This window comes from Cyrtonyx montezumae, unplaced genomic scaffold, assembly GCF_038088225.1.
Source record: "Cyrtonyx montezumae isolate F1298 unplaced genomic scaffold, pur_monq_1.0 scaffold_17, whole genome shotgun sequence".
In the NCBI taxonomy this organism is placed as follows: Eukaryota; Metazoa; Chordata; class Aves; order Galliformes; family Odontophoridae; genus Cyrtonyx; species Cyrtonyx montezumae.
The window spans coordinates 15,021,272-15,044,848 of record NW_027071903.1 but is presented as its reverse complement, the minus strand read 5'-3'; the positions used below and the strand labels follow the sequence as shown (position 1 = coordinate 15,044,848).

Below are 23,577 nucleotides of genomic sequence, written 5' to 3'. Positions count from 1 at the left end.
CATTTTTCCTTTGTGTAGCTTCCCATGAGCTGTTATAAGAAGTGATTCTGAGGAAGCTTTGACTTGTGCAGCAGCAACTGACCATGACTGAACTAGTTATTTGCATCACTGCTGAATCCCTTGAGCAGTAAACTGGTCTGGCTTATGTAAGATTTGGAAGAGGACTTGGTTTTTCCTCTGCTAACAGGTTACATCTATTCTAGGCTGTAGAGGGCTTACTGGATGCCACCAGTGGGGCAGATGCTGACCTCCTGCTTCGCTACCGCGAGTGTCACCTGCTGGTGCTGAAGGCTCTGCAGGACGGCCGTGCGTATGGATCTCCATGGTGTAACAAGCAAATTACTAGGTCAGTTGTGACACTGCAGGGCTGTGATGTAGCCCTTCTCATCTTTTGGGAGTTGCTGTGTTATTCAGAATTGCTAGCTTGTTAATGCTTTCATTTGCCTCAGTCTGGACACCAAAAATCTAGTCTTTTTAATGTTAAATGTAACTAGAGCTTCTGTTAATACAGATTCATCCTAGAATGTGATAGAAATCTGTCATGGTTTGAAACATTAGAGATGCTGTGCTTTTTCCCAGTTTGTAGAGACAATCTCCACGTGCTGTCACAAATGATGTGACATGGTGTATGCTTGATACACTTGTGCTTCAGCTACGTGGCTATGCCACTTTGCCCTTAGAAGAGGGGCTTCTCGTGCTGAATAAACTGAAGCTCTTGGTGGGGCTGTTGTGGCCAGTATTGCAGAGCAACAAATGCTTGAGGAATGTTCCTGGCCTGAAACATTGCTTCACAGAATGCTCCAGAAGAGACCTCTGGGGCAAGTAAAGGATTGAAGTGGATCGCAGAGGCTCTCAAATGTTAGACTTGATCTGCTTCACTTAAACTGTGTAGTTTAAGTACGCTTGTGAAAAGAAATGAAATTCCTTTAGGTGCCTGATTGAATGTAGAGATGAGTACAAGTACAACGTGGAAGCTGTGGAGCTGCTCATCCGCAATCATCTGGTTAACATGCAGCAGTACGATCTTCACCTGGCACAGGTAAAGAGAACCTGCTTGTTTTTGGGGGTGGGGGGATCATGATCAGCCATAAGGTGAATGGTTGAACTTCATGATCCTCATGGCTTTTTAATTTTGGCAGTCAATGGAGAACGGCTTGAACTATATGGCTGTGGCATTTGCCATGCAGTTGGTGAAGATCCTTCTGGTGGATGAGAGAAGTGTCGCCCATGTAACAGAGGCAGATCTGTTCCACACAATTGAGACACTCATGAGGATTAATGCTCATTCCAGAGGGAATGCCCCAGAAGGGTGAGCCTGAAATACCATGCAATATGTTACCTCTGTTGTGCTCGTTTATGACTTCAAATGTTATATAGATAGTGTCTTAGTACCAGTAAATCACAGAGCTTTAGACTTCCTCTTTGGCTGCAGTCCTACGTTGGTTTAAAATGGTTTTATTTTTATGTAACTGCTCTGATTTCATCAGAAGAGAGACAGTTGCAGCATGACTTCAGATGGAACGCTTGTGCAGCAAAAGTTTGCACTGTACTCCTGAGTACCATGGCACTGTGAGACACCCCCCTTGAATTCCTACTTTCTCAAATGTAGGTGGTGTTGTCACCCTTCCATTTTTAACTCTGTGTTAATGTATTAATCACAAGATAGTAATGAAATTATACTAACTCCAGTGCTTCAGTCAAGCTCTTCAGCATGTCAGAGTCAGCCTGTTAGGGCTTCCCAAGTCCCTCAAATTAAAGCTGTTGATAGTGCTGGTGGTGCTTCCCTGCAGTACACTGCTGCATGGGTTGAAGTGTATCTTTGGAGCTTGCATGATGTCAGTGCTTTTTGCTTTTCCTCATAAATATATCTGCTTTCAGGACTTAGCACTGCCAGTGAAGAAGATAAAAAGTTTATATGTATGTGGAATTGGCTTTCTTTTAACTATATTTTGTGGAGCTTCCAGTTCACATACCTTCTTGGGATTAGGAGAAAGAACTCTAACCCAGCTCTTGCTCTGTTCTGTTGTGTTAGATTACCCCAGCTGATGGAAGTGGTCCGATCAAACTACGAAGCAATGATTGACCGTGCTCACGGAGGTCCCAATTTCATGATGCATTCTGGAATTTCCCAAGCCTCTGAGTATGATGATCCACCAGGTCTGAGGGAGAAGGCAGAATACCTGCTGAGGGAGTGGGTGAACCTCTACCATTCGGCTGCAGCAGGCCGTGACAGTACCAAAGCATTCTCTGCGTTTGTTGGACAGGTAGAGCTTTTGGAAAGAAAGGTGCTTTTTATTTGACATAAGTAGGGTGTGATGCCCTCCATTTTAAAACACTTATAACCAATGTTAGGCATCTTCTTTGAAACTTGTAGGTGTGTGACAGTTGACTGTCAAAGTTCTGCCTTCCTTTGAAGTTTTGTAGAGGTCTTTGGCATTTTGCCCTTTGGCTGATGTAGATACTCTAGCACTAAGCTGTCCATTCCGGCCCAGGGTTTTGATGCGAGTCCAATGGGATAAGAAATTCAAGTGAAGTAGCAGTTGGCAGTAGTGCTCAGGTACTCTGAAGCTTGACTAATGTTTCTCCTCGTAAGAAGCAGTAAAAGCTCTTGATGGTCCACAGAATATATTACTTGGAGAGATGCAGCTGAATTGTTTCAGACCATGTGAACAAGGAAATCTTTTTTAACTGTAATCGTTAGGGAGGAGGAACTTGAAACTTCATTAGCTAAAGTGGAAACTAAATCTAAATAACCAACCCCTCCAGCACTTCACTCTGGGGCATCCTGACAGATGGGATGAGCTGTGCATCTGCCATCCAGATGTGACTGAGTAAACAGATATGTAGGGCTGCAAGTCCCTGTGTACCTGTGGTCATTATCCTAAAACTATTGCTAATTGCTGCTTTAGTGCAGCTGCAAGGAAGCCCCTGATTTGTTCTGTTTGTATTAGGTTCTTTTTAAAGTTTAGTGCTAACATCACAGAGATGACAATATGAGTATATAGAATACGTAGAATATACAGAAATAGATTAAATATATAAAATAATACATTAAAAATACAAAAATATAGGAAAATAGTATACTTATATACTGTATTACACTACAGTGTACTTCTAATATGCTGTGCACTTCTGCCATACTTCACTGTTTGAGCACACTTGCTTGCTTACCTCTTGTTAAGTATTTGATCAGACACAAAATAGCAATCTAAATACATGAAACTAGAGTACTTATACATAATTTTTTTCCTTTCAGGCATCAGATGTTGTTTTAAAAGAGGTGTTTTGTAATAAATGCATTAAACAAAGTTTTGGTTTAAATTACCTTAATCTGGGTACTTGGAGAGATGAAGCTCCCTTTGTATTAGCTGTTGGGGCAAGAAGGAGCATCTGTGAAGGGAGATATGAATTCCCTTTTAGTAAAGAAAATACGTCTCCAGAAATCCTGAAGTTCTGAATCTGTGATTATGCTATTCTTACAATTTCATTTTTGTGCAGGAGTTCAGAAGTAAAATGCTTTACTGAAAACATAGAGCTTCCCTTAAACTCTGCTTTAATTCTGATGGCTTTAATACTGTGGGTAGCAAAGAGATCTCTTGATGTGTGTTATTAAATAATAATTCCCCCCCAAAAAAGAGGGAGAAACCAAAACCCACACCCAAGTTGGCTCTGCAAGCTATGTTCCTGTAAGGAAAGTTTATTATCCACATGTGGTATTGCCACCAAGTAGTGATGGCTCCTGAGCTGGTGGCTGAGTTCTGCCCTTCCCACAGCTTGTGCTGTCCTTTGTGGGCAACAGACCAAATTGCTGCTGCCTTTTCCTGCCCTTTGTGCAAGGTTGAATGCTGGTAGCAGAAGTGGCACTAAACAGGCTTCTCAGCTCTGCTGGTGACTTGAAGGTTTTTAAGATCAAAGACTCTGGGAGCGAATGACCTGGTTAAATTGTGATGCCACCATCAAGTTGCTTTGAAAACAGTCACCTCGGGGAAGAGTAAGGGAAGAGTAATTAATGCTTGTTAGAAGTGCTTGAAATATGTTGTAGGATGAATTTGTTTTGTGTACGGTTCTGAGGGCTTTTCTTTTCCCTGGTAGATGCACCAGCAAGGGATCCTGAAAACAGATGACCTGATCACTCGCTTTTTCCGGCTTTGCACTGAGATGTGTGTTGAGATCAGCTATCGTGCTCAGGCTGAGCAGCAGCACAACCCTGCTGCCAACCCCACTATGATCCGAGCCAAGTGCTATCACAACTTGGATGCCTTTGTGCGGCTTATTGCGCTGCTGGTGAAGCACTCTGGGGAAGCAACCAACACTGTTACCAAGATCAACCTCCTGAACAAGGTGGTGGACCATCTTTTGTAGTCTTTGCACTTAACTGGTGTAGTTACATTGATCTTAATGTGGGCTGCTGCTAAAATAACTGTTGAGGACTTGAATGTGTTGGTCACTGAACCGAGAAATTGAGTGCAGTATCAGGATGCCAAGTGGTTTCTCTCAAAGTCAAACCTGAAATTCACTTCTGTGCCTTGAAATGGAGAAGCCATCAGTTTTCAGCTGGTGTTCTGAGCTGTTAGGAAGTTTGGTTTAAGGTTGGTAGCTTAGTGAGTGCTTACCTTTTTGGGTTTTGGCGGCTGGGGTTTGGTTTGGTTTGGTTTTGTTTTGTTTTGGAGGACTTTGCCTATGCTTTTACACCACTTGTTTTGTGTCTAAGTGTTCAGCAGTGCTCACTCAGTCCCCTGGGCAAAGTGTAGTGCTTGGGGATTGCTGACGAACATCGTGGTTTTAGCTTACAGCTGGAATTCTTGGTTCTTACCTGTGATCTGACCTGCACAGTTATTCTTGCTGTCATTGCTGAGTTACATTGCTCTCTTTAGGTTCTTGGTATTGTGGTGGGAGTTCTTCTGCAAGACCATGATGTTCGGCAGAGTGAGTTTCAGCAGCTTCCTTACCATCGCATTTTCATCATGCTGCTGCTGGAATTAAATGCTCCTGAGCATGTGTTGGAGACCATCAACTTCCAGACGCTCACAGCTTTCTGGTATGTATTTGATCCCAGCACTTATCCTTTCCTGGTGGGATCAGGATTTTGTTGTTTTTCCATCTGAAGGCTTATCTGACTGTTCTGTGTGGTGGCTTAATCACTTATTCAGAACAACTTGTTCTCCTTAGACTGTCCACTTGCTTGTTTTAAGGAGGGTCAGTGGTAAAATGATGCTGAAATGCCTCGCTTTTTAGGGCTGTGTATGTTTTCCCTCAATGTTATGAAAAGCAATCTTATTGCTGTGCACTTCTAACCTGCTCTAACTTTTCTTTCAGTAACACATTTCACATCCTGAGGCCTACAAAAGCTCCAGGTTTTGTTTATGCCTGGCTGGAACTGATCTCCCATCGGATATTTATTGCAAGAATGCTGGCACATACACCACAGCAGAAGGTGTGGCTGCAGTTCATCTTTTCTGAAATAAAAAGCTCACCCAGAAGGATGCCTGGTGTGATGCTTTCACATCTCCTGAAGTGCACTAGTAGCATGGCTGTTCTGTTTTTGTCTTCTGTATTCACAGTAACCTAACTGCATGGAGGGGAAGCTTGATGTCAACAGGCTATTGAGTTATAGGGTGGTTGGAATTTAACAAACATGTTGTTGCCAAAGTCTGGAAGAGCTGTAGTCCAGGCTGAATGCTTATCTCAGTATGGCCAATTGTCAGTGTTCAGGAAAAACCCATAATATACAAAGCACAACTGAGCTCCTTGAAGTGAGCTGTGCAGTTGTCACTACTCGAGCTAGCAGTACTTCTTAAGTTGGGATTAAGCTTTATATGAACACCTACCCTAAATTATGGCTTTGAACTAAAGATTGCTGCTCTTCGTTGCCCACTTATCACTTGCTGTTTGTTTTCTTTCTTGTCAGGGTTGGCCTATGTATGCCCAGTTACTCATCGATCTTTTCAAGTACTTGGCTCCTTTCCTCAGAAATGTGGAACTCACCAAACCTATGCAAATTCTTTACAAGGTAAATAAGCATCTGGCAGTAGGTGCTTCCCACCAGGATCTTCTGAAAGTAGAACTGAAGTGAAAAAAATATCATCTGGTAGGGAAATAGTATTTACTGTTCTGTCAGAGTTTGTTTCTCAGCTAGATGCATACTGGGTGTGGGGCAGAACAGGCTGCCTTCCTAGATTGGTTTATTTCTGTTAATGCTAACCACATGACGTACAAGGGTGGTTTGCAAGCTCTTGAGCAGTTTCAGCAATTAGGAGCCTCTTAGATTAATATTAAAGCTGCTGTATTTTGTTTTGCAGGGCACTCTGCGTGTGTTGCTGGTCTTGTTGCATGATTTCCCAGAATTTCTATGTGATTACCATTATGGGTTCTGCGATGTCATCCCACCCAACTGTATTCAGCTAAGGAATTTGATCCTGAGTGCCTTCCCACGGAACATGAGGCTTCCAGACCCTTTCACCCCCAATCTAAAGGTAGGACTTATTGTACTTGGAAGCATAGAACTTGTCTCTGTTCTGGATTGGCTTTGCTAGCAACAGATCTTTACCTTGCCTGCAAAACATATGCAGATTCAACCCGTCAGGACATGCTGTTGAGACTTTTCTTACCTGAGGACTGCATCAGTGAGGGTCTACCTTTAGCATGGAAGCCAGAGGGCTTCTCCAAAGGAAAGCTGCTGTGATGTACCTAGAACTGAATCCATGGTGTTGGAGCAAGGACATCTTCATCATTGTGCTAACTGCTCACTGACAGACTACTCAAGTAGTCTTTGTGGCTCTGTATGAAAGCTCAGCTAACGACTGTTAGAGTTTTGTTCAGCACATGTTGAGCTGTACAGACACTTCGTGCCCTGCAGGATGTGTGAGGCCTCGAGTTCTGTTGTGTGATTGTTGCAGAGCTGGCATGTCCAAGCACTAAATCAGTTATTTCTCTTAACGAGAAACGGGCTCTGTCCTGTCTTAAAATGATGGGATAAATTACCATTCTGAAGCCAACCTCTTGCATAATGAGGAGAGACTTGGAGAGAGTTGAACTAATGAGATGCTTGGGCATACACCTGTCTCCTCATCATGGCAAGAGTGTGGCAGCACGAACTTTCTCACACTGCTTGTTGCATTTTGTTCCTTTACCGATTGCTTATGGTTTAACTGACTGGACTCTCTCTTAACAGGTGGACATGTTGAGTGAAATTAATATTGCTCCTCGAATACTCACCAATTTCACTGGAGTGATGCCACCTCAGTTCAAGAAAGACCTGGATTCCTATCTCAAAACCCGTTCTCCTGTCACTTTTTTGTCTGACTTGCGCAGCAACTTACAAGTGAGTGGTTGGTTTCTGAGGGAGTTGGATTTAGGAAGTGTTACGAGATAAATGATCTTGTTGGCTGAGTCACATTCCTTCCTAGCAGGAATTATGTCAGTCTGTAGCAAGCATGAGTTTCTGGCAGTAGAAGAGCCCCAGAAAATGTGCTTCTCCAAATACTTCTTCTCCCTAGCAGGGGAGTTAAGTGAAGGAGGAGGAACTATACATCAAGGAGAAACTATGGTGGAAACAGAAATATTGAGGGGTATTTTTTCTTTAGCAACCTTGAACCAATCTAATCTAAAAGCAGTAGATTTTATCTACGTGTGCTGCCAGATGCTTTAGGTGAGAAGTAAGGGTATCTAAACCTTGGCCTTCTCTGCTTGGATGTCTCTAGTGCAGTGTTGCAGACTGTAGAGAAGAATGTAAATGGGGTTGACTGTATCAAGCTCACTGTTGTCCCCTGCAGATAAAGGAGCTCTGTGGCTTCCATCACATGACTCCAGCACTGTTTGCCCAGGCCATTGTCTGATCCTCCACATTTTGAGTATCAGTTCAAGTATATTGAACTTGGCTGTGGGCTTTTTTTAGAATCTAAAGTTTGACTGCAGGTGAATTCATAGTTTTTTCTTGATGTCTGTGGATCTGCAAGCTAACGCTTTGGGGGAAGAGTATAAGGAGGGCAGGGCAATCAGCCAGAAGCCCAGTTCTGAACTCTTAGCCAGCTCTACTCATTTAGCACATCACACAGTGAAGCTTACAGCAGGACTCAGGACTGAAGTTGGACTTCCTCTGAAAACTGCTCCAGCATAAACCTTCACACAAGTGCTGGCTGTTTCAGGCAGCCCGTGGCACAGCTGGTGCATTCACGTTGCCTTCATCTGGTTATTTATTTTTCTTCTTTTAAGGAGGGGAGTGTGAAAGTTGTATGTTTGGTCAGTCAGCACTTTATTGGTCCTATACAGAATACAGAGTGCCTTGGATTGCAGGGGACCTTAAAGACAACCTAGTTCCAACTCCTGTCATGGCAGAGGCATCTCCTGCCAAAGCAGGTGCCCCATCCAGCCTGGACCTGAGCAGCTGCAGGGATGGGGCAACCATTGCATTACAAATGGGTAAATGCCAAATAGAATTTGTGGACGTGAAGTATGTTGCCTTCTGTATAAACAAAGAGAGATCTGGGTGCTGTTGTTGTTGTACATGCTGTCCCTTACGTTTCTGAAGGAACACAGAACGTTTAATGCTTTTTCCATCTTCCCTATTAGGTATCAAATGAACCTGGCAACCGCTACAACATCCAGCTGATTAATGCACTGGTGCTCTACGTAGGTACTCAAGCTATTGCACACATCCACAACAAAGGCAGCACACCCTCCATGAGCACCATTACCCACTCAGCACACATGGACATCTTCCAGAACTTGGCGGTGGACCTGGACACCGAAGGTGAGCTGGTTTGTCACAGCTGACTTAAGCAGATTGAGCTGAGAAGTGCACATTGTCCCATGCAGCTGCTAGTGAACCCACAGGGAGTGGTGCATGTTAAATGCAGGAGCAATATTAAAACCAAATGCGAAGGACGTGCAAGGGAATGAGAAATCAGTTTAATGAAGAGTTGTTACTGCCCCTTCAGCTGGAGTGGGTGAGGCTCCTGCACATCTTCAGTGTTTGTTTCTTGTACCTGGAAGGGGCACGCTTAGAAATGTTCATTTTAGGCAGTACTAATGGTTTCTTTTCCCCTCTTGCAGTGGGGTAGGGGTCACCGTGTGTACTCACAACTCTTCTTCTGCAGGTCGGTACCTCTTCTTGAATGCAATTGCCAACCAGCTGCGATACCCCAACAGTCATACCCACTACTTCAGCTGCACCATGCTTTACCTGTTCGCAGAGGCCAACACTGAGGCTATCCAGGAGCAGATCACAAGGTGAGGGGGGGGGGGGGATTTAACTTGCCTGCATTCAGCTTCTTGCTTTCCTTTCCTGTTTGTTTTTCAGACCTTTCTGTTCTAACTGCTCTGTTCTTGGACTGCAGGGTCCTCTTGGAACGACTGATTGTAAATAGGCCTCATCCCTGGGGTCTCCTTATTACCTTCATTGAGCTGATAAAAAACCCAGCGTTTAAGTTCTGGAACCATGAATTTGTTCACTGTGCTCCAGAGATTGAGAAGTGAGTATAACTTAGAGACAAGATCGCTAAAGCAATACGTTTGAAGCTGGTGCTGAGCTGTACCTTGAGCTGTTGGTGTTTTGCAGTAGAAGCAGTGTTTCCTGTCTCGAGAAGAGGAAACACAACCTGAGTGCAGAATGCAGAGTGGTTACTGGAAGTCACAGCAGGCTGCTGTGAGAAGTGCTGATTTTTTTCCTCCTGTCCTGTGTGTGGAAGCTTGTCCCACAGCAAAACATTAACGTTGCAGAGGAGATCCTGAAGATGTTTTTTGTGGAGCTGCCACCAGCACAGTACAGAGGGTTCAGAGGAGCCTGCTACACAGTGCACACGCTGTTCAAACACTGCTCTTCTGTGTGGGACTGAGCTGCCTGTGGTGCACTCCTGTGCTGTGGTAGCACTGCAGCCCATCAGAGCCTGGCTCCTTTACCTGTGCTGTTGGGAGTGTCTGCACCTGTGGTGCCACAGAGGTGCGTTGGGCTCCAGGTGGAGATACAGTTAACTCCTAACACTGCTCTGCTTCTGTGTTCAGGTTGTTCCAGTCGGTTGCACAGTGCTGCATGGGGCAGAAGCAAGCCCAGCAAGTAATGGAGGGGACTGGAGCCAGTTAGAGCTGCATCCTGTGTTGTAAATGTGCCAGCCTGGAGGCCCCTGTCCCATCGAATGACAGAAGAATCTGTAAGGCTCTTCCTGACCTTCCCAGACCCCTCGATTGGGTACACACGTGGGGTGAAAGTCTGTGGGCACGTTCCAAAGTTTGAAACAAAAATGTTTTTTTTTTTTTTACTTTTGGCCAAAATTCAGAAGATGCTGTGAATATCATTTTGAACTAGTGTAAATACAAGGAACAGAAACGTTTGTCTGGACTTCTGGGTTTGTGCAAAGTGTGTAAAAGGCAAGTGGGTAACTGGTGCCTGTCCAGCTTGTAATAAAGGGGCAGCTGCTGATGCCAAGTGCTTGTCTGGGGCAGACCTCCTTGTCCTGACATTGCCAGACTCCCAAAGAATATTGAAAAGCCAGTTATATTATTATGTAACTTATTTTTTTTTTCTTAATGTGGATGGGGGACCTTTAAATCACTAAGTTGTTCTTCAGAGGGGGGAAAAAAAAAGCAGGTATGTTTGTAATATGGGAATACTGCTAAGTGAGGGAGGGGTGAGGGAGGGGTGGAAGATCCAGTGCTGCTTTCCCCTTTCCTCCAGCATTTGCTGCCAGAGCTGAGCAGTGCTCAGAACCCCTCCTTGCTGTTGGGGAAGACACACCTCAGGCCCATTGGGAGAGGGTCAGCTGTTTTTAGTAAAGAAACCAGAGACCAGGCCTATAGCTTTTGTTTTTGTTTTGTTTTTTTTTTCTCCTGACACTTGTAAATTTTGGAGGGGGGGGAACTGAATCCAGACTTTTCCCTACCCCGTGACAGTATAAGTTTGTAAAAAAAAAAAAAATAATAATAATAATAAAAACCCACAAAAAAACACACAAAAAACTATCAAAAACAAACAAAAAAAAAGGAAAAAAAGAAGAACAAAGGACCAATACAGCCCATTTTGTAAGGATTTTGAATGTTTTGTAAAGTATTGGTCCACGTGTTGTATTTTGTAGCCTTTCTAGTTCTTGGGCTTTAGTTCTCCCACTTCTTGTATGTATGCATACTGTAGTTACACATTAAAGTCATGACATGCAGCACGTGCCACTGTGCTTATTCTCTCCAGTTCCACCCTACCTGGCTGCTCACTGTCTTTCAAAATCCGTTTCCACCCCTCCACAGTGTGCAGTTTTCCAGTGCATTTTGGATGCTGCCTAGTGAGAATTGTTTGCTTCCAGCACTGGGAGGGAAAACTTGTTTAGGAATAGATGGGGCCTCGATTCAGAGTGCCAGGAGGAAGGACACACAGTAGTTATGTGGAGATGGAAATATTCCCAAGCAGAGCAGAGTGCTTGAAAGGAGGGGAGGGGCACAGAGCACGGGTAGCAGATCAGTTCTGTTCCTCATGATGCTCCCTGATACAACACTCCCTTTGAGTGCCTGTGTAAGCTTGCTGGTTACCTAGGTTAACTTGTAGGGATGAATACTGCAGGCTCCCTTAGCCTAGGCCTGTACACAGATGGTGAGGAAAGAGATTCACTGCTCTGTTGTCACAGCAGCGTGCAGAGGTCAGGAGTTCCTGCTCTGTGGCTAGCTGTGCTTTTGCTGCACAGAGCAAAAATGAGATCTAAGGAAGTGCACTGAGCCAGACGTGCTGGTGGACACATTTTTACCTTTTCCTGCACACTATTGGGTCACCTGTTGGAAGGAGTAGTTTCTTGCCAGTTCCAGTTCCCTGGCCTTTGTTTGGCAGGTCAGCAGCTGTGCTGTGATTGAGCCTTTTGAAGTTGGAACGTTCTGGCCACGGAGCTGGAAGTCCAGCTTGCTCTTCCCTGCTGTACTGGGTTAGGAGACAGAGAACTAACAGCAACCAGCTTTATCCAGTCCAGATTTGGTGGGGCTTTTCTGCCATTTAACTTCAGCAAGCCAAGCTCTGCATATGAGCTTGCTGCCTTGTCCTGCTGGCTCTGCTCAAGCTTAAAAGGTCTCTGTGCTTCTGTACTAATACTGCTGCACACATCTGGTTCCCTTTAGGCCTTAGGAGCTGTCAGGGTGGTGTACAGAAGGGTGGGAGGCAGAGGGGACTGCCAAAATCCCAACCTGTGACTGCTTCTTCCTAACAAAGGGAAGGAGCCCCCAGCTGCTACTGCTGGCATTGCTGGTGCCACCTCTGTGGTGATGCCAGTGTCCCTGCCAGCAGAAGCCATGGGCACAATGGCCTTCTTCGCATTCACTGCTCTGTGCCTGGTTTGAAATGCACCCAGACTGCACTCTGAACAGCCACTGCATCACCTTGGCACCCCAGCAGTGCACGCAGGGCTGCAGCTAACCTCCGTGTGTGGATGCAGTCTGGGTTTTGCTCGTTCGCTGTCACTGCAGTTAAAATGAGCTCAGAAACCTTTCAGAGGGGGTCCTGCATCCTGCTGAAGTAGGTGGCATCAGCTGGGTAAGAAACTCCATCTTGATTTAACATAGTTTGGCCTGCAAACCTCCAGCATGCTATATCTTACAAGGCTGCCAGGGGAAAAATAAGGCTGCGTGTGATGCGGGACAGCACTGCCTGGATTAAGGTGTGCATCGAAAACCAAACCTGCAGACCTGTGACTGCTCCCAGGGTCTCAAGCACTCACAGAAACGCCTTCTGCAGAGGTCAGGAGGACTCGCTGTGCTGTAGTGAGCCCCTGTGAAAGCCAGAAAGAGACAGGCTCTCACTTGCAGCTTGTTACCTGCGCAGGGCACAGTGGCTGCCTTCAACCTCTGACAGTGAGTGAGGGATCCCACTTCTGATGATGCTGGTGTATGTGAGTCTGCCCTGAACATGGAGGGCTGTGCTCCGGCCCTCTTGCTGTAAGGCCACTTAAATGTTCTCCTGTGCTGTGCAGTGTTGTTTTTTATGCAGAGGCAGCTAAAACCAGGAGCCACGTGAGGGACAAGCAGGCCCACCCTGCCTTCCACCTTTGCTGCTGCCGAAGAGATAGCTGAGGGCTGACCTCCCCTTTCTGAGCACAGCTGTGGTTTCCAGGGGCAGCGAGGCTTTTATTGGACCAGCTCTAGCAGCTGATGCAAGATCCTTTTCTGGCCGTAGCGCACATGCAAAGCTTGCTGTTCCCTTCGACTCAGTTTCTCATAAACCTCCTTACTTAGCAAGTTGTGCTCTGCTCTCAGGTCTGATCTGTACGACTCCAGGGTCAGCAGCACGCTGTCACGAAGGAGCATCTTGCAAGGGCTTCTCAGCCTGGAGAGAGCTGCGTTAGAAAGGGTCGAGTTCTCCCCCTCCTCGCTGTCGTCCTCCCAGCCATCTTGTTCCTTGAACTCCTTGAACTCTTCCTCTGACATGCACAGCACCTGCAATGACCCAACCACACAGACAGCTGAGGACCTCAGGCAGCCTTCGGGCCTCTGTGGGGCAGCAGTTACTGCTCAGCTGGACGCGAGAGGAGAGAGCATGCCTAAGTGAGGAGAGAGCATCCCACCAGCAAACCTCAGCCACTGCTCACCTTCAGGGTCGTGGACAGCTCCTCCTCTGTCAGCACTTCATCCCAGCCCAGCACGAAGGCTCCTTCCTCCCCCACCATCTCCAGCTGGCACAAGAAATCCCACTGCTCCGCGACCAGCTGCTGCTGGGCATCGCTTTTGGCACCTGTTCAGAAGACAGCAGAGCTGCAGACCCCGCTCACTCCACAGCGATGGCAGAAGGGGAAACAAAACAGAAACCCGCGACGTAGCCCCAGAGCTTCAAAAGCTGTGGGAACAGCCCCACCTCCCCCTCACCCTGAGCTGCTTAACAGAGCCCCAGCCCCGTGCTCCCCGTGGCCAGCACTCACGCCGCAGCGCTGCCGTGCGGACGGTCACCATCTGGATGTCGGCCGTGTCGTTGGTGTTGCCTGGATATGGCTCTGCAAAGCCATACATGTGCAGGAGCTGCCAGTTGGCCATCTGCCCATACGTGTTGAAGATCTCCTGCCCTTTGCTGACGGGCTGCGTTGTAACCATCCGTAAACACTTCTGCAAGCAGAGAGAGGAGAGGCCCTGAGACAGCCGTGAGCTGCCTCTCCTTAACAGGCTGCTTTTGGAGCAGGGGTGCTGGTTTTTCCCAGGAAAACCCTTCAGGTATGTGTCTTATGTGTGACCCCAGGGAAGAGCGACCTTCTGTGTACAACAGCAGTGAGCAGCAGGAGAAATAAGGTCTCTTCCTGCAGCAAGAGCATCTCGAGAAAGGTTCACATGACCCTAAATTCTTGCTTGGCTTGCTTGAAGCAAGCAGCAGCCGTGTACGTCACACAAAAGCTTTCTGTGAGTGAGATCCAGGCCCGCTCCCTGGCAGGGAGCAGTGCTGCTGTGGCCACGGAGAGCCACGGGGTCATGCAGGAACAGGCACTGGGCCTTGCCACTCACGGGAGCATATTCCAGGCTGGCGTTGTGATTGGCCACGTGATTCAAAATATCTGCCACAGGCACCATCATGGGAGGGTTGGGGCCCTTCTCATCTTCATCTTCCTCCTCCAGAGGTTCCTGAAAGCTACGTGAACACAACCCTGATTCACAGCTCGCAATACAGGGCGAGCTTTGGCTCACGCCTGCACCCTTTTAAACCACGCAGCCTGTAACCACTCACCGCCTCTCCTTCCCCCTGCTCATCTTTCCTCCCTTACGTGAGCACAAAGCCCTCGCTGCTCACCTGTAAGCCATGACAAATGCCACCAGCTGCTTGTACAGCTCCAGCGTGTGCAGCTTGGGGTCAAAGATGTCGGGGTGGGACTTCATGAAGGGCAGGATGATGGAGCTGTACTCCTGCTGGATGTTAGCCAGGTCCTTGTCCACTGCCTCGGGGATGCTGGTGCCCTGCAGAAGCCTCGTTCGTTCTTCTTCAGGCCTGTTGCAAAAACCAAACCAGCAGCTCTGTCTCCATCTGCCCCAGGAAAAAGGATCTGAACTCCCTCCAAACAGCGGCTTCCTCACGCTCTGCAGAGCTCTTGCAGCACACTGCAACCTCGTGTAGTGCCTGACAGAGAGCTGAGGCTGCGCCCCTCACAGCACACCCACATCCCTTCAGCACCAACCTTACCAGAACATGGGGTGATCCAAGCTGCTGAAGTCCTGCCAGAGGGAGAAGTAGGGCCGCCAGGGGGAGGTGCTGGTCGTGTACTCGTGCAGCAGGGCCAGCAGGAGCGGCACCCACCCCGACTGGCTCTGCAGGGACTCCTGGGCTACGCAGCCAGAGGTGGTGGAGAAAAAAATAAACTAATGAGGTCCATCTGAGATTTTAATCAATTGTTCTGAAAATACATTTCCCCAGAACTAAAGCGTGGCTCGGAGCAGTGAGAAAACACCCTGGTTTATAGGCTGCCTGGTGGGCACCATCCCTGCCCAGGGCAAAGGGCTGGGAACAAGATGATAGTTAAGGTCTCTTCCACCTCCCCTTGTTCTCCCCCAGCCTTGCTGCTGCAGGACCGGGATCTGCCGCCCCGTGCTGGCAGCTCACCCAGCGCTGCACGAGTGAAACCAGAACGGCTCCAGCGCGAAGCCCTGGGCCCGGAGGGGCACTCTGACGCCTGAGGGACCCCCCCTCCCCACCGCGGGCTGTCACTGACAGAGTCGCTCCCATCGCGGCGCAGACAGCGGGACCGCGGCGCGCTTTGCCCCGGCCCCGCGCACGTACAAAGCAGAGACCCCCAGAGCCGCTGCCCGCTACCCGGCCCCGCGCGGCGCTCACCGTCGTGCAGCAGGGCGCGGATGGAGCACGTGTGCTGGGACAGCAGCGCGCTGCGCGGCACGGAGAACAGCAGCTCGCCCGGCTCCAGGTCGGCGGCGGCCAGCAGCCCGTAGCCCGACACCGTGCCCCGCCGGCTGATGGACACCTGCGGCGACAGCCCCCGCTCAGCGCCGCCGCGGGCCCGCTCCGGGGCCGGGCCCGCTCCCCGCCGGCGCTCACCTTGGGGCTGAGCTCCACGCCCGCCGCCCCGCACCACGCCACGAAGGCCGCCGTGGGGTCGGGCCCCGCCGCCCTGCGCCGCTTGGCCGGGCCCGCCATGGCCGCACGTGGGCAGCGCTAAGCTCCGGCCCTCGGCGGACGGTGGCCGCGGACGGACAAAAAGGCTCAGTCGGAGCGCGCCACGCGCTGGTGGCAGCGCGAGGCCCTCTCTGGGCCGTCACGTGAGCCTGGATAGCTCAGTTGGGAGAGCATCAGACTTTTAATCTGAGGGTCCAGGGTTCAAGCCCCTGTTCAGGCGCTCCTTTATCCTTTAGGTGCGAGCGAGGGGCTCTCGGCGCAGCCCCCCTCCCCGCGTTCCCTCCCCCGTCCCCGTCCCATCTTCCCCCCCGAGGGACCATCCCGAGCCGTCAAACGAAAGCGCGGTTTATTGCACCCACGAACTTCGCTTCCCGGCGGCGCCCATCATCCACTCCGGGCCGAGCTCCGGCCCCGCCTCGTGCGTTCATTTCTTGCCAGCAAGAAAACAAAGAGGTAATAAATAGGAAGCGCATTTTGGGTCGGGGGGGGTGGGGGGTTCAGTACAGTACGGGCAGGGGCCGTGGGAGCTCAGGCAGGGGAGGGGGATAGAGCCGTCTCTATGTCATTACATTAAAATAGACTATTTAAAAAAATCATTTCTAGACGTTACAAAATGCCTTCATCCCGGGGGGGCCGTGGGGCCGGGCCGCTAGATGACATGGCAGCAGTTGAACTGCCCCAGGGACAGCAGGCTCTCCTTGGGGCTGGGGTGGATCTTGAAGGCCAGGGCTTTCTCGCACAGCGGGAACTGCATCAGCCGCTCCCTCAGGCTGCCGCTCTTGCCCTTCCCCGGGTCCAGCTTGATCACGTTCTCCGCCTCCCCCTCGCCGCCCCTCACCCCCACCCCCATCCCCACCCCCACCCCCGGCCGTTTCTCCTTCGGCTCCGCGGAGGGTGCGGGCGCGGGTCCCCTCGAGCCCTCCCCACCCTCGGGTGCCCCCGCTCTGCCCCTCCCGTCCCCCCGCGGCTCCGGGGCCCCTCGTGCTCCGCCGACCCCCGGGTACCCCGCCCGCCCCCCCGCCTCGCCCCCCCAGCCCAGCACCCCCCCTCGGCACGGTGGCCGCCGGGCCCCGCCACGGAGAAAATCTCTCATCTGCTCCTGGTTCAGCGAGCTGCTCTTCCTCTCCATCGCGCTGGGTCTGCACTCGTCTTCCTCCTCCTCCTCTTCCTCCTCGCAGATCTGCTGCAGGGCCGGGGTGCTCTTGGTGATGGTCGTATCGATGGTGGGGGCCTTCAGCAGCACCCGCGGGGGCTGACGGCCGCGGACGCCGTCCCCGCCGTCGGGCAGGGAGCTGCCGGCAGCCTCCGCTAAGGGCTGTCGGCCCCCAGCACCGTCCCCGGGGCCGAACGCGTCCGAGTGGCCGCTCCTGAGCGCGGGGAGGGGGGCAGAGGTGTCAGCACGCGGCTCCGCGGGGCTGCGGAGGGAGGGGAGGGCGGAGGGGGCTCACCTGCTCTGCACCTGCTTGGCCAGGTCGTAGAGGAGGCTCTGGCGGCGGCCCCGCTCCTCCTGCTTCTCCCGCAGCATCCTCTCGGCCAGCAAAAAGTAGGTGGCCGTGATGTGGTTGTAGCGGTCGGCCTCCAGAGCCCTGCGTGACCGCGGCAGGGACGGGGGTCAGCACCCGCCGGCCGCCGGCACCAAACCCCCCCCCCCCCCCCCCCTCGGTCCCCATCTCCCACTCACTCCTGGATGGTGTCGCGGTCGGCGATGTGCCCGCACGTCATGGCCTGGATGATGATCTCGTGCTCCTCCTGGGACACGCGTTTGTGCGAGGTGAGGGGCAGCAGGCAGCGGCTGGCGGGGGACGGATCCACCCCCTGCAGCCACGCGTGGCCCTCGATCTGCTCCAGGGAGGCTCGCTGCCGCGGGTCCCGCTGCAGCATCCTGGAGATGAGGCTGCGAGGGGAAGGGAGGGACAGCGGGAACCGCGTCAGAGCGCGCACACACACACACACACACACACACACACACACACAGCCCGGAGCTTTCCCCCCAGCCCCCTCCCCCCCCCGGGGACAGCAGGGAGAGCTGCGTACTCGGAGCACTGCGCGGAGACGTGCGGGGGCACGGTGTAGCGGCAGTCCATGATCATGGTGAGCGTCTCGCTGTCGTTGGCCTCCTGGAAGGGCGGCTGCCCGCACACCAGCATGTACAGGATGACCCCCAGGCTCCAGATGTCTGAAAGAGGAAGAGGGAGAGTCAGGAAACAACCCCCCCCCCCCGAGAAAGGCAAAATGTGAGCGCTGCGGTCATGCTGCCCCCCCCCATCGGGAAGGCTCCAGCTGGTGGGGATGGGACAGGACCCCCCCCCCCCCCATGGGACAGGACCCCGGCACTTCAGCCTCCTCCCCAACGCGGACAGGGACATACAGGCACTGGGAGCCCTCAAATCCGCCCGTGGTCCGCAGCCCAGGCGCCATAGGGCCCAGGCAACGGGTCGGGCTTTCCCAGCTGCGCAGGCACACCCTGAAGTGGGCCGCCCCACCGCGGGGGCCGGGGCCAGCCCGGTGCCAGCTGCGGCAGCACTCATCTTCACGTGCCTCCTTGTGACCGCACGCGGCCCCGCCTGGCAGCCCGGCCACTGATTTTCTTCCTATTGCAAAACGCCTTATTTTTAGGATGACTTGAGCTCTCCGTTAATACCTTCGGTGCCTGCGCATTTGAAAATTTCTCATCCGTGCCAGTTTCCTTGATTTGCTTTTGCAGAACTACGCGTTCCCGTTCCCACCGCCCCTCCGAGCCGGCTCCTCGCAGCCCTCCCGCCCCAGCTCCCGGCCCTCCCGCCCCAGCTCCCGGCCCTCCTTCCCCTCCCGTGGCCCGAAGCACCCGGAGGAAGCTCGTGGAGCTGCATCCCAAACGGCTTTCCTTCCGCCATCCAATTGCTGACAGCACCACGCCGCGCTCCGCCGAGCATCCCCGGGGCAGGATTTATCCCCCAGGGCTCCGAGGACGCCCGAAAAGGGAACGCGAGGCCGCGCGTGTGCCGACAAAGGAGAGCGCTGGAGGCGCGGGGCTCCTCCTCGCCCTTACCCACGGCCGGAGCGTCGTACTCATCCCCGAGCAGGATCTCCGGTGCCGAGTACGCCAGCGAGCCGCAGCTGGTGGTGAGCATCTTGCCGGGCTGGAAGCGGTTGCTGAAGCCAAAGTCCGTCAGTTTGACCACCCCCTGCTCCTGGAAGAAGACGACGTTCTCGGGTTTGAGGTCGCGGTGCACCACGTGCAGTTTGTGGCAGTAGGAGATGGCGTGGACGATCTGGGCGAAGTAGTGCTTGGCGCGGGGCTCAGCCAGGCCGCCCTCGTGCCGCATGATGTGGTCGAACATGTCGCCGCCGTCTCCCAGCTCCAGGATGAGGTAGAGCTTGGCGTGGGTGTCGATGACCTCGTAGAGCCGCACGACGTTGGGGTGCTGCACCAGCTTCATGCAGCGCACCTCCTGCAGCAGCTGCCCCGCCGCCTCGCCCGCCAGCTTGCTCTTGTCGATCACCTTGACGGCCACGCGCTGCCCCGTGAAGACGTGCCGTGCCAGCTTCACCACGGCGAAGTGGCCCTTGCCCAGCGTGCGCTCCAGGTCGTACAGCCCCGCGATCTTGCCCTCGGCCATGGTGCCGGGCGGGGACGGGCATCGGGCGCTGCGGGGCGGAGGGCGCTGACAGAGGGCACCCCGACTCTCCCGGGGGTCCCAGCAGCGCCGTGGGCAGCTCAATGCACCTCCCGGCCCGCCCCCCCCCCAGCTCTAAGCATCCTGAGCACCTCGTGACCCCAGGCACCCCAACACCCCATCCAGCAGCAACCCTCAATTCCCAGCAAACACCCCAAATCCCCACCCTCCACGAGTGCACCCCGCAACCATAGGCATCCCAACCCCAGCACTCCCAACACCCCCCCAAAACCACCCCTCCCAGCACCCCAGTCGCCCCACCTCCCATTTACCCCCCCCTCCCATGACCCCGGGCACCCCAACCTCCCCTCTCCTCCCCCTCCCCCCAACCTCCCGAGCACCCAAATACCCCAACCACTTCCAAACCCCACATCCAGCCCCCGAAACCCAGCCCCCCTCAACACTCCCATCACCCCCAAACCCCACCATCCGCCCCCCCCCCTCCCCCGGGGGTCCCGCACTCACCGAGCGGCGGAGCTCGGGGCCGCGGGGCTGCGGCGTCCCGGTGCGCCCGCCCCACTGACGTCAGTGTGCTCCGGACCGCAGCCTTAAAGGGCCCCCGTCCTCTCCCGCACCCCAACCCCGCAGCCGGGCTGAGGCCGGGCGCAGCTCATCGCACCCGGCTCGGCCGTCAGAGCGGGCGGGGGGTTTGGGGGGGGGGGGGGAGGTTAACCCCAAATTAGGGCGAGGGAGGACGCGGGGCTGGGGACAAGCGTGGGGCGGCCTCGCTGCGGCCGCTGTGTTCCTGGAAGCGATGGGCGGGCTGCTCGTTTAGCTCGTTACCTGCCCGGGGCCGCTCACGAAGCGGGAGATGTTCCCGCAGATTAAAAAGCTCTCAGCGCTCGGCCGCCTCGGAGCCGCTTAATGCCTTCCCCGAGCAGCCCCTAATGAGCGAGCCCCGCTCCGGGCTGGCGTCACTGCGGGCACGGCAGTGGGGTGGGGGGGACGGGGGGGGGGGGGGCTGCGTCCCTCTAGGGCACCGGGGTGATGTGCAGGGAGACCCGGCTGGGTGTGAGGGGCGAGCATCCCAAGTGGGTGCAGGGCTGCAGGAGGGCAGGTGCAGGGGTGTCTCCTCCATCCCTGTGCCCGGCCCCATAGCTGTGGGGCTGGGGCTGCAGCAGGCTCAGCGCAGCTTCCTTTGGGTTTGGGTGTGGTGCTTGAGCGCCGAGAAACCAAAGGAACCACATCCGTGCGTGGCAGTGGGACCCAGCAGCAGGGATGCGGGCAGTGGGTCGGCACTCATCCTTCCTCCTGGGGTGCAGCTGAGGGCGGGATGCGCAGAGCTGAGTGCTCTGAGGCTGCAGGTCCTGGAAGGGATGAGTGAAGGAGGTGCACTCGGTGCCTGGAGGACCTGCAGCCAGGCAGCAGTGGGTGCTGAGGACTTTGGGAGGCTCTGCACCGTGGCTGGGCTCGTGCCAGGAGCTAGAGGGCTTTCTCCAAAGCGCGGAGAAGGGTGAGGGAGTGGGGCTGGGGGCACTCGGAGGCTCCTCCAGCATCAGAGCCGCTCCTTGCCATAGCCTCCGTGGCTCCTTCTGAAGCTGCAGAGACTCGGGACACTTACAGCAGGCTTCCCAAAGCTGTGGGGCAGGAGCAGGGCTGGTGTTGGGGCAGAAGCAGGTGATGCATCGCCGGTGCAGGAGGATGCAAGAGGAAGCCACGCATGTATTCATCACCACTCCTCCATTCTCGGGTACGGACAGAGGGGCAGCACCCCTGCACAGGCTCGCTTGGGTTTGGGGACAGCAGCTCGTGGCCTCGGCCCCACAGCAGCAGCACTCCATCCCACCCACGCCCCGACGCTGCTTCACCGTGCACACAAAGCCCCGTGTGCACAAAGCCCACCTACCCGCGCTCTGCGGGGTCATGTGGCTGCAGCACTTCATTAACGGGAAGCCGATATAAGTTCCCAGCGAGCATGTGGGGAGGGAGGACACCGAGGTGGGGAGGGAGGGCATCGAGGCAGAGAGACGCTCAGAGAGAGCCCCGCGCCGGCTGGAGGTCAGTGCCCACTGCGGGGATGGGGCTGCGGGGTGGGGGGCCCGTGGCGTGGTGTGGGGTGGCTCTGTGGGGTGAGGAGGGTTCGGTTTGGATTCAGTCTCCTGCAGAACCCACAGGGACCCAAAAGGCCCCAAACCACTGAGCCCAGTGCGTGGTGGGGAGAGGGAAAGGTTCCCCTGTGAGCACGGGGAAGCCCTCGGCCTCTCCACTCATTGCAAAAGGAGCTTTGGCGAAACACAGGGACGTCCTCTTGGGGACACCGCTGTCACGGTGCGGGAAGCTGCTCCCACCTGCTCAGCACACGCTCCTGCTCACCATAAAGCTGGCTGGGAAACACCGCCGGCACCGGGCTGACGCTGTGCACGTCGCCCCAGGACCATGCTGAACGCGCTGCTGCTGTGCTGCGGGCTGCTGCAGGGGATCCAGGCTGTCCTCAGCTCGGACCTCGGCCGCAGTCCCCTGCAGAAGATGAGTGCTGGGCTCGACGAGGCAGACAGAGCCCGCTACTCCAGCCTGCTGCGCGGGGCCAAGGAGGCGTCAGCGGAGCTCGCCGGTGAGCCCCACAGTCCCCAGCCCTCCTGGGACAGCCAGGTCCCCCCAACCCGAAGCAGGGAGCTCACCTTGCACACCCGCTCCATGTTTCACAGGTGCTCTTCCTAAGCCAGACTTGGATCAGGTGGCCCTGGAGGTGCAGGAAGGCGATGGTGACCTTGTGCAGAAAAGCAGCGTGCTGGAACCACAGGTAACTACACAGTGAGAGCTTGTGCTCTCCTAAAGACACCCAAAGCCAGGGCTGCTTGGGGCCGTACCAGGCTTCTCCATAGCAAACACTAAAAGGGAGGGAGCATCCCCTCACTGCCTGCTGAGGGAGACAGGGGAGCTGGAAGCAGAAGGGCCAGGAAAGCCCCCTTGCTTGGGGCTGGCCTTCTGCAGGGGCTGGGAGGTGAGCTGGGAGGTTTGCCTTGTTTCCTAAGAAGCTGTGGGATCCCAACCTTCCCAGCCCACGTTTCTGAGTGAGCGTGAAACATCCTCTTTTCGAAATTGCTCCATCCAGACCAATTCAGTTCAAAATCGGAGGGCACTTCCAGCCCGGGAGCAGTGAATCAAGGGCTGCTGGGTCCTCTGGGAGGAAAACACTCACCTCCCTTCCCCTTGCAGCGTGTATGCAATCTGCCCTGCTGTCCCTGGGGGAGAGATGGAGACCCGAGGGGTTCACGGATGAAGTGACGCAGGGCATGAGGAATATCCCAGGATGAGAGACTGGAGAGACCAGGGTTGTTTTCCTACGGACAGAAAGTTAAGGGATCCTTGAAGGGAGGTAACCTGGAGGGGAAGGCTTCAGCTGGATGGAAAGAGGGGAATGCCAAGCAGGTCTGATGCCCCAGGTCCCCTGTGCTCGGGGAGCAGCAAGCAAGGCACAGAGAGGAGCTGGCAACATCAGGGGCCAGCCCCAAGCCCCTTGTCTTAAGAGCACGAGAATTCTGGGTATCTCAGCCTCCCGTCTGAGACGGAGGCGCCTCGGGCTCTCCAACACGTCTTCGCAGGCGAACCTTCCCCCTCCTCCTCTCCCCTGCAGGCACCGTCCGCAGCCCTGCAAGCTGCAGGCCGGGAGGAGCGCTCCTCCCCTCGCCGCTGCGTGCGCCTCCTGGAGTCCTGCCTGGGCCACCAGATCCCCTGCTGCGACCCCTGTGCCACCTGCTACTGCCGGTTCTTCAACGCCTTCTGCTACTGCAGGAAGATCAGCAGCACCTTCCCGTGCGGCAAGAACTAGCTAGAAGCCATGCTGCAGGGCTGCCCGCTTGCCCCCAGCGGCCCTCCCCCTCTGCGGCTCCAATAAAGCAGCAGACAGACAGCACTGCTGAG

General features: G+C 53.9%; 4 protein-coding genes and 1 non-coding gene across 5 annotated transcripts in view; 3 read left to right on the top strand and 2 right to left on the bottom strand.

Moving 5' to 3' along the window:
• Positions 1-10,420, top strand: part of CNOT1 (CCR4-NOT transcription complex subunit 1) — a 50,143-nt gene extending 39,723 nt beyond the window's left edge. The window contains exons 36-49 of the mRNA XM_065733422.1: positions 204-346; positions 931-1,039; positions 1,140-1,309; positions 2,033-2,264; positions 4,093-4,341; positions 4,875-5,038; positions 5,317-5,434; positions 5,909-6,010; positions 6,300-6,473; positions 7,172-7,321; positions 8,569-8,749; positions 9,096-9,228; positions 9,336-9,470; positions 10,000-10,420. Of these exons, the coding sequence (XP_065589494.1) occupies positions 204-346; positions 931-1,039; positions 1,140-1,309; positions 2,033-2,264; positions 4,093-4,341; positions 4,875-5,038; positions 5,317-5,434; positions 5,909-6,010; positions 6,300-6,473; positions 7,172-7,321; positions 8,569-8,749; positions 9,096-9,228; positions 9,336-9,470; positions 10,000-10,078 (2,139 nt within the window). The 3' untranslated portion in view covers positions 10,079-10,420. The remainder of the gene's footprint in view (positions 1-203; positions 347-930; positions 1,040-1,139; positions 1,310-2,032; positions 2,265-4,092; positions 4,342-4,874; positions 5,039-5,316; positions 5,435-5,908; positions 6,011-6,299; positions 6,474-7,171; positions 7,322-8,568; positions 8,750-9,095; positions 9,229-9,335; positions 9,471-9,999) is intronic.
• A 2,496-nt stretch (positions 10,421-12,916) lies between these two features.
• Positions 12,917-16,089, bottom strand: SETD6 (SET domain containing 6, protein lysine methyltransferase). Its single transcript, XM_065733393.1, has 8 exons — positions 15,983-16,089; positions 15,764-15,908; positions 15,116-15,257; positions 14,729-14,923; positions 14,446-14,569; positions 13,875-14,055; positions 13,548-13,690; positions 12,917-13,395 (listed from the first exon to the last, which is right to left on the bottom strand). The coding sequence occupies exons 1-8, from the start codon at positions 16,079-16,081 to the stop codon at positions 13,087-13,089; spliced, it is 1,338 nt and encodes a 445-aa protein (XP_065589465.1). The 5' UTR covers positions 16,082-16,089; the 3' UTR covers positions 12,917-13,086.
• A 118-nt stretch (positions 16,090-16,207) lies between these two features.
• On the top strand, positions 16,208-16,280 carry TRNAK-UUU (transfer RNA lysine (anticodon UUU)). The gene has a single exon. It is a non-coding gene; the product is annotated as a tRNA-Lys (tRNA).
• Positions 16,281-16,696: 416 nt separating this feature from the next.
• Positions 16,697-20,369, bottom strand: LOC136046707 (SNF-related serine/threonine-protein kinase-like). The gene is made up of 6 exons (XM_065733390.1): positions 20,182-20,369; positions 19,089-19,687; positions 18,095-18,236; positions 17,742-17,954; positions 17,509-17,646; positions 16,697-17,427 (listed from the first exon to the last, which is right to left on the bottom strand). The coding sequence occupies exons 2-6, from the start codon at positions 19,657-19,659 to the stop codon at positions 16,710-16,712; spliced, it is 1,782 nt and encodes a 593-aa protein (XP_065589462.1). The 5' UTR covers positions 19,660-19,687; positions 20,182-20,369; the 3' UTR covers positions 16,697-16,709.
• A 1,699-nt stretch (positions 20,370-22,068) lies between these two features.
• Positions 22,069-23,569, top strand: AGRP (agouti related neuropeptide). Its single transcript, XM_065734268.1, has 3 exons — positions 22,069-22,267; positions 22,362-22,456; positions 23,291-23,569. The coding sequence occupies exons 1-3, from the start codon at positions 22,093-22,095 to the stop codon at positions 23,483-23,485; spliced, it is 465 nt and encodes a 154-aa protein (XP_065590340.1). The 5' UTR covers positions 22,069-22,092; the 3' UTR covers positions 23,486-23,569.
• Positions 23,570-23,577: the final 8 nt, after the last annotated feature.

Excerpts from the sequence above, each read along its gene's own strand:
- SETD6 (XM_065733393.1), bottom strand. The coding sequence starts at position 16,081 with ATGGCGGGCCCGGCCAAGCGGCGCAGGGCGGCGGGGCCCGACCCCACG. Across the intron at positions 15,909-15,982 it reads GCGTGGAGCTCAGCCCCAAG|GTGTCCATCAGCCGGCGGGG; the intron begins GTGAGCGCCGGC and ends CTGTCGCCGCAG. Across the intron at positions 14,056-14,445 it reads CCAGCCTGGAATATGCTCCC|AAGTGTTTACGGATGGTTAC; the intron begins GTGAGTGGCAAG and ends CTCTGCTTGCAG.
- LOC136046707 (XM_065733390.1), bottom strand. The coding sequence starts at position 19,659 with ATGGCCGAGGGCAAGATCGCGGGGCTGTACGACCTGGAGCGCACGCTG. Across the intron at positions 17,955-18,094 it reads GTCTCCGCGCAGTGCTCCGA|CCTCATCTCCAGGATGCTGC; the intron begins GTACGCAGCTCT and ends TTCCCCTCGCAG. Across the intron at positions 17,428-17,508 it reads GCCAAGCAGGTGCAGAGCAG|GAGCGGCCACTCGGACGCGT; the intron begins GTGAGCCCCCTC and ends CCCCGCGCTCAG.
- AGRP (XM_065734268.1), top strand. The coding sequence starts at position 22,093 with ATGCTGAACGCGCTGCTGCTGTGCTGCGGGCTGCTGCAGGGGATCCAG. Across the intron at positions 22,268-22,361 it reads GGCGTCAGCGGAGCTCGCCG|GTGCTCTTCCTAAGCCAGAC; the intron begins GTGAGCCCCACA and ends CATGTTTCACAG. Across the intron at positions 22,457-23,290 it reads GCAGCGTGCTGGAACCACAG|GCACCGTCCGCAGCCCTGCA; the intron begins GTAACTACACAG and ends TCTCCCCTGCAG.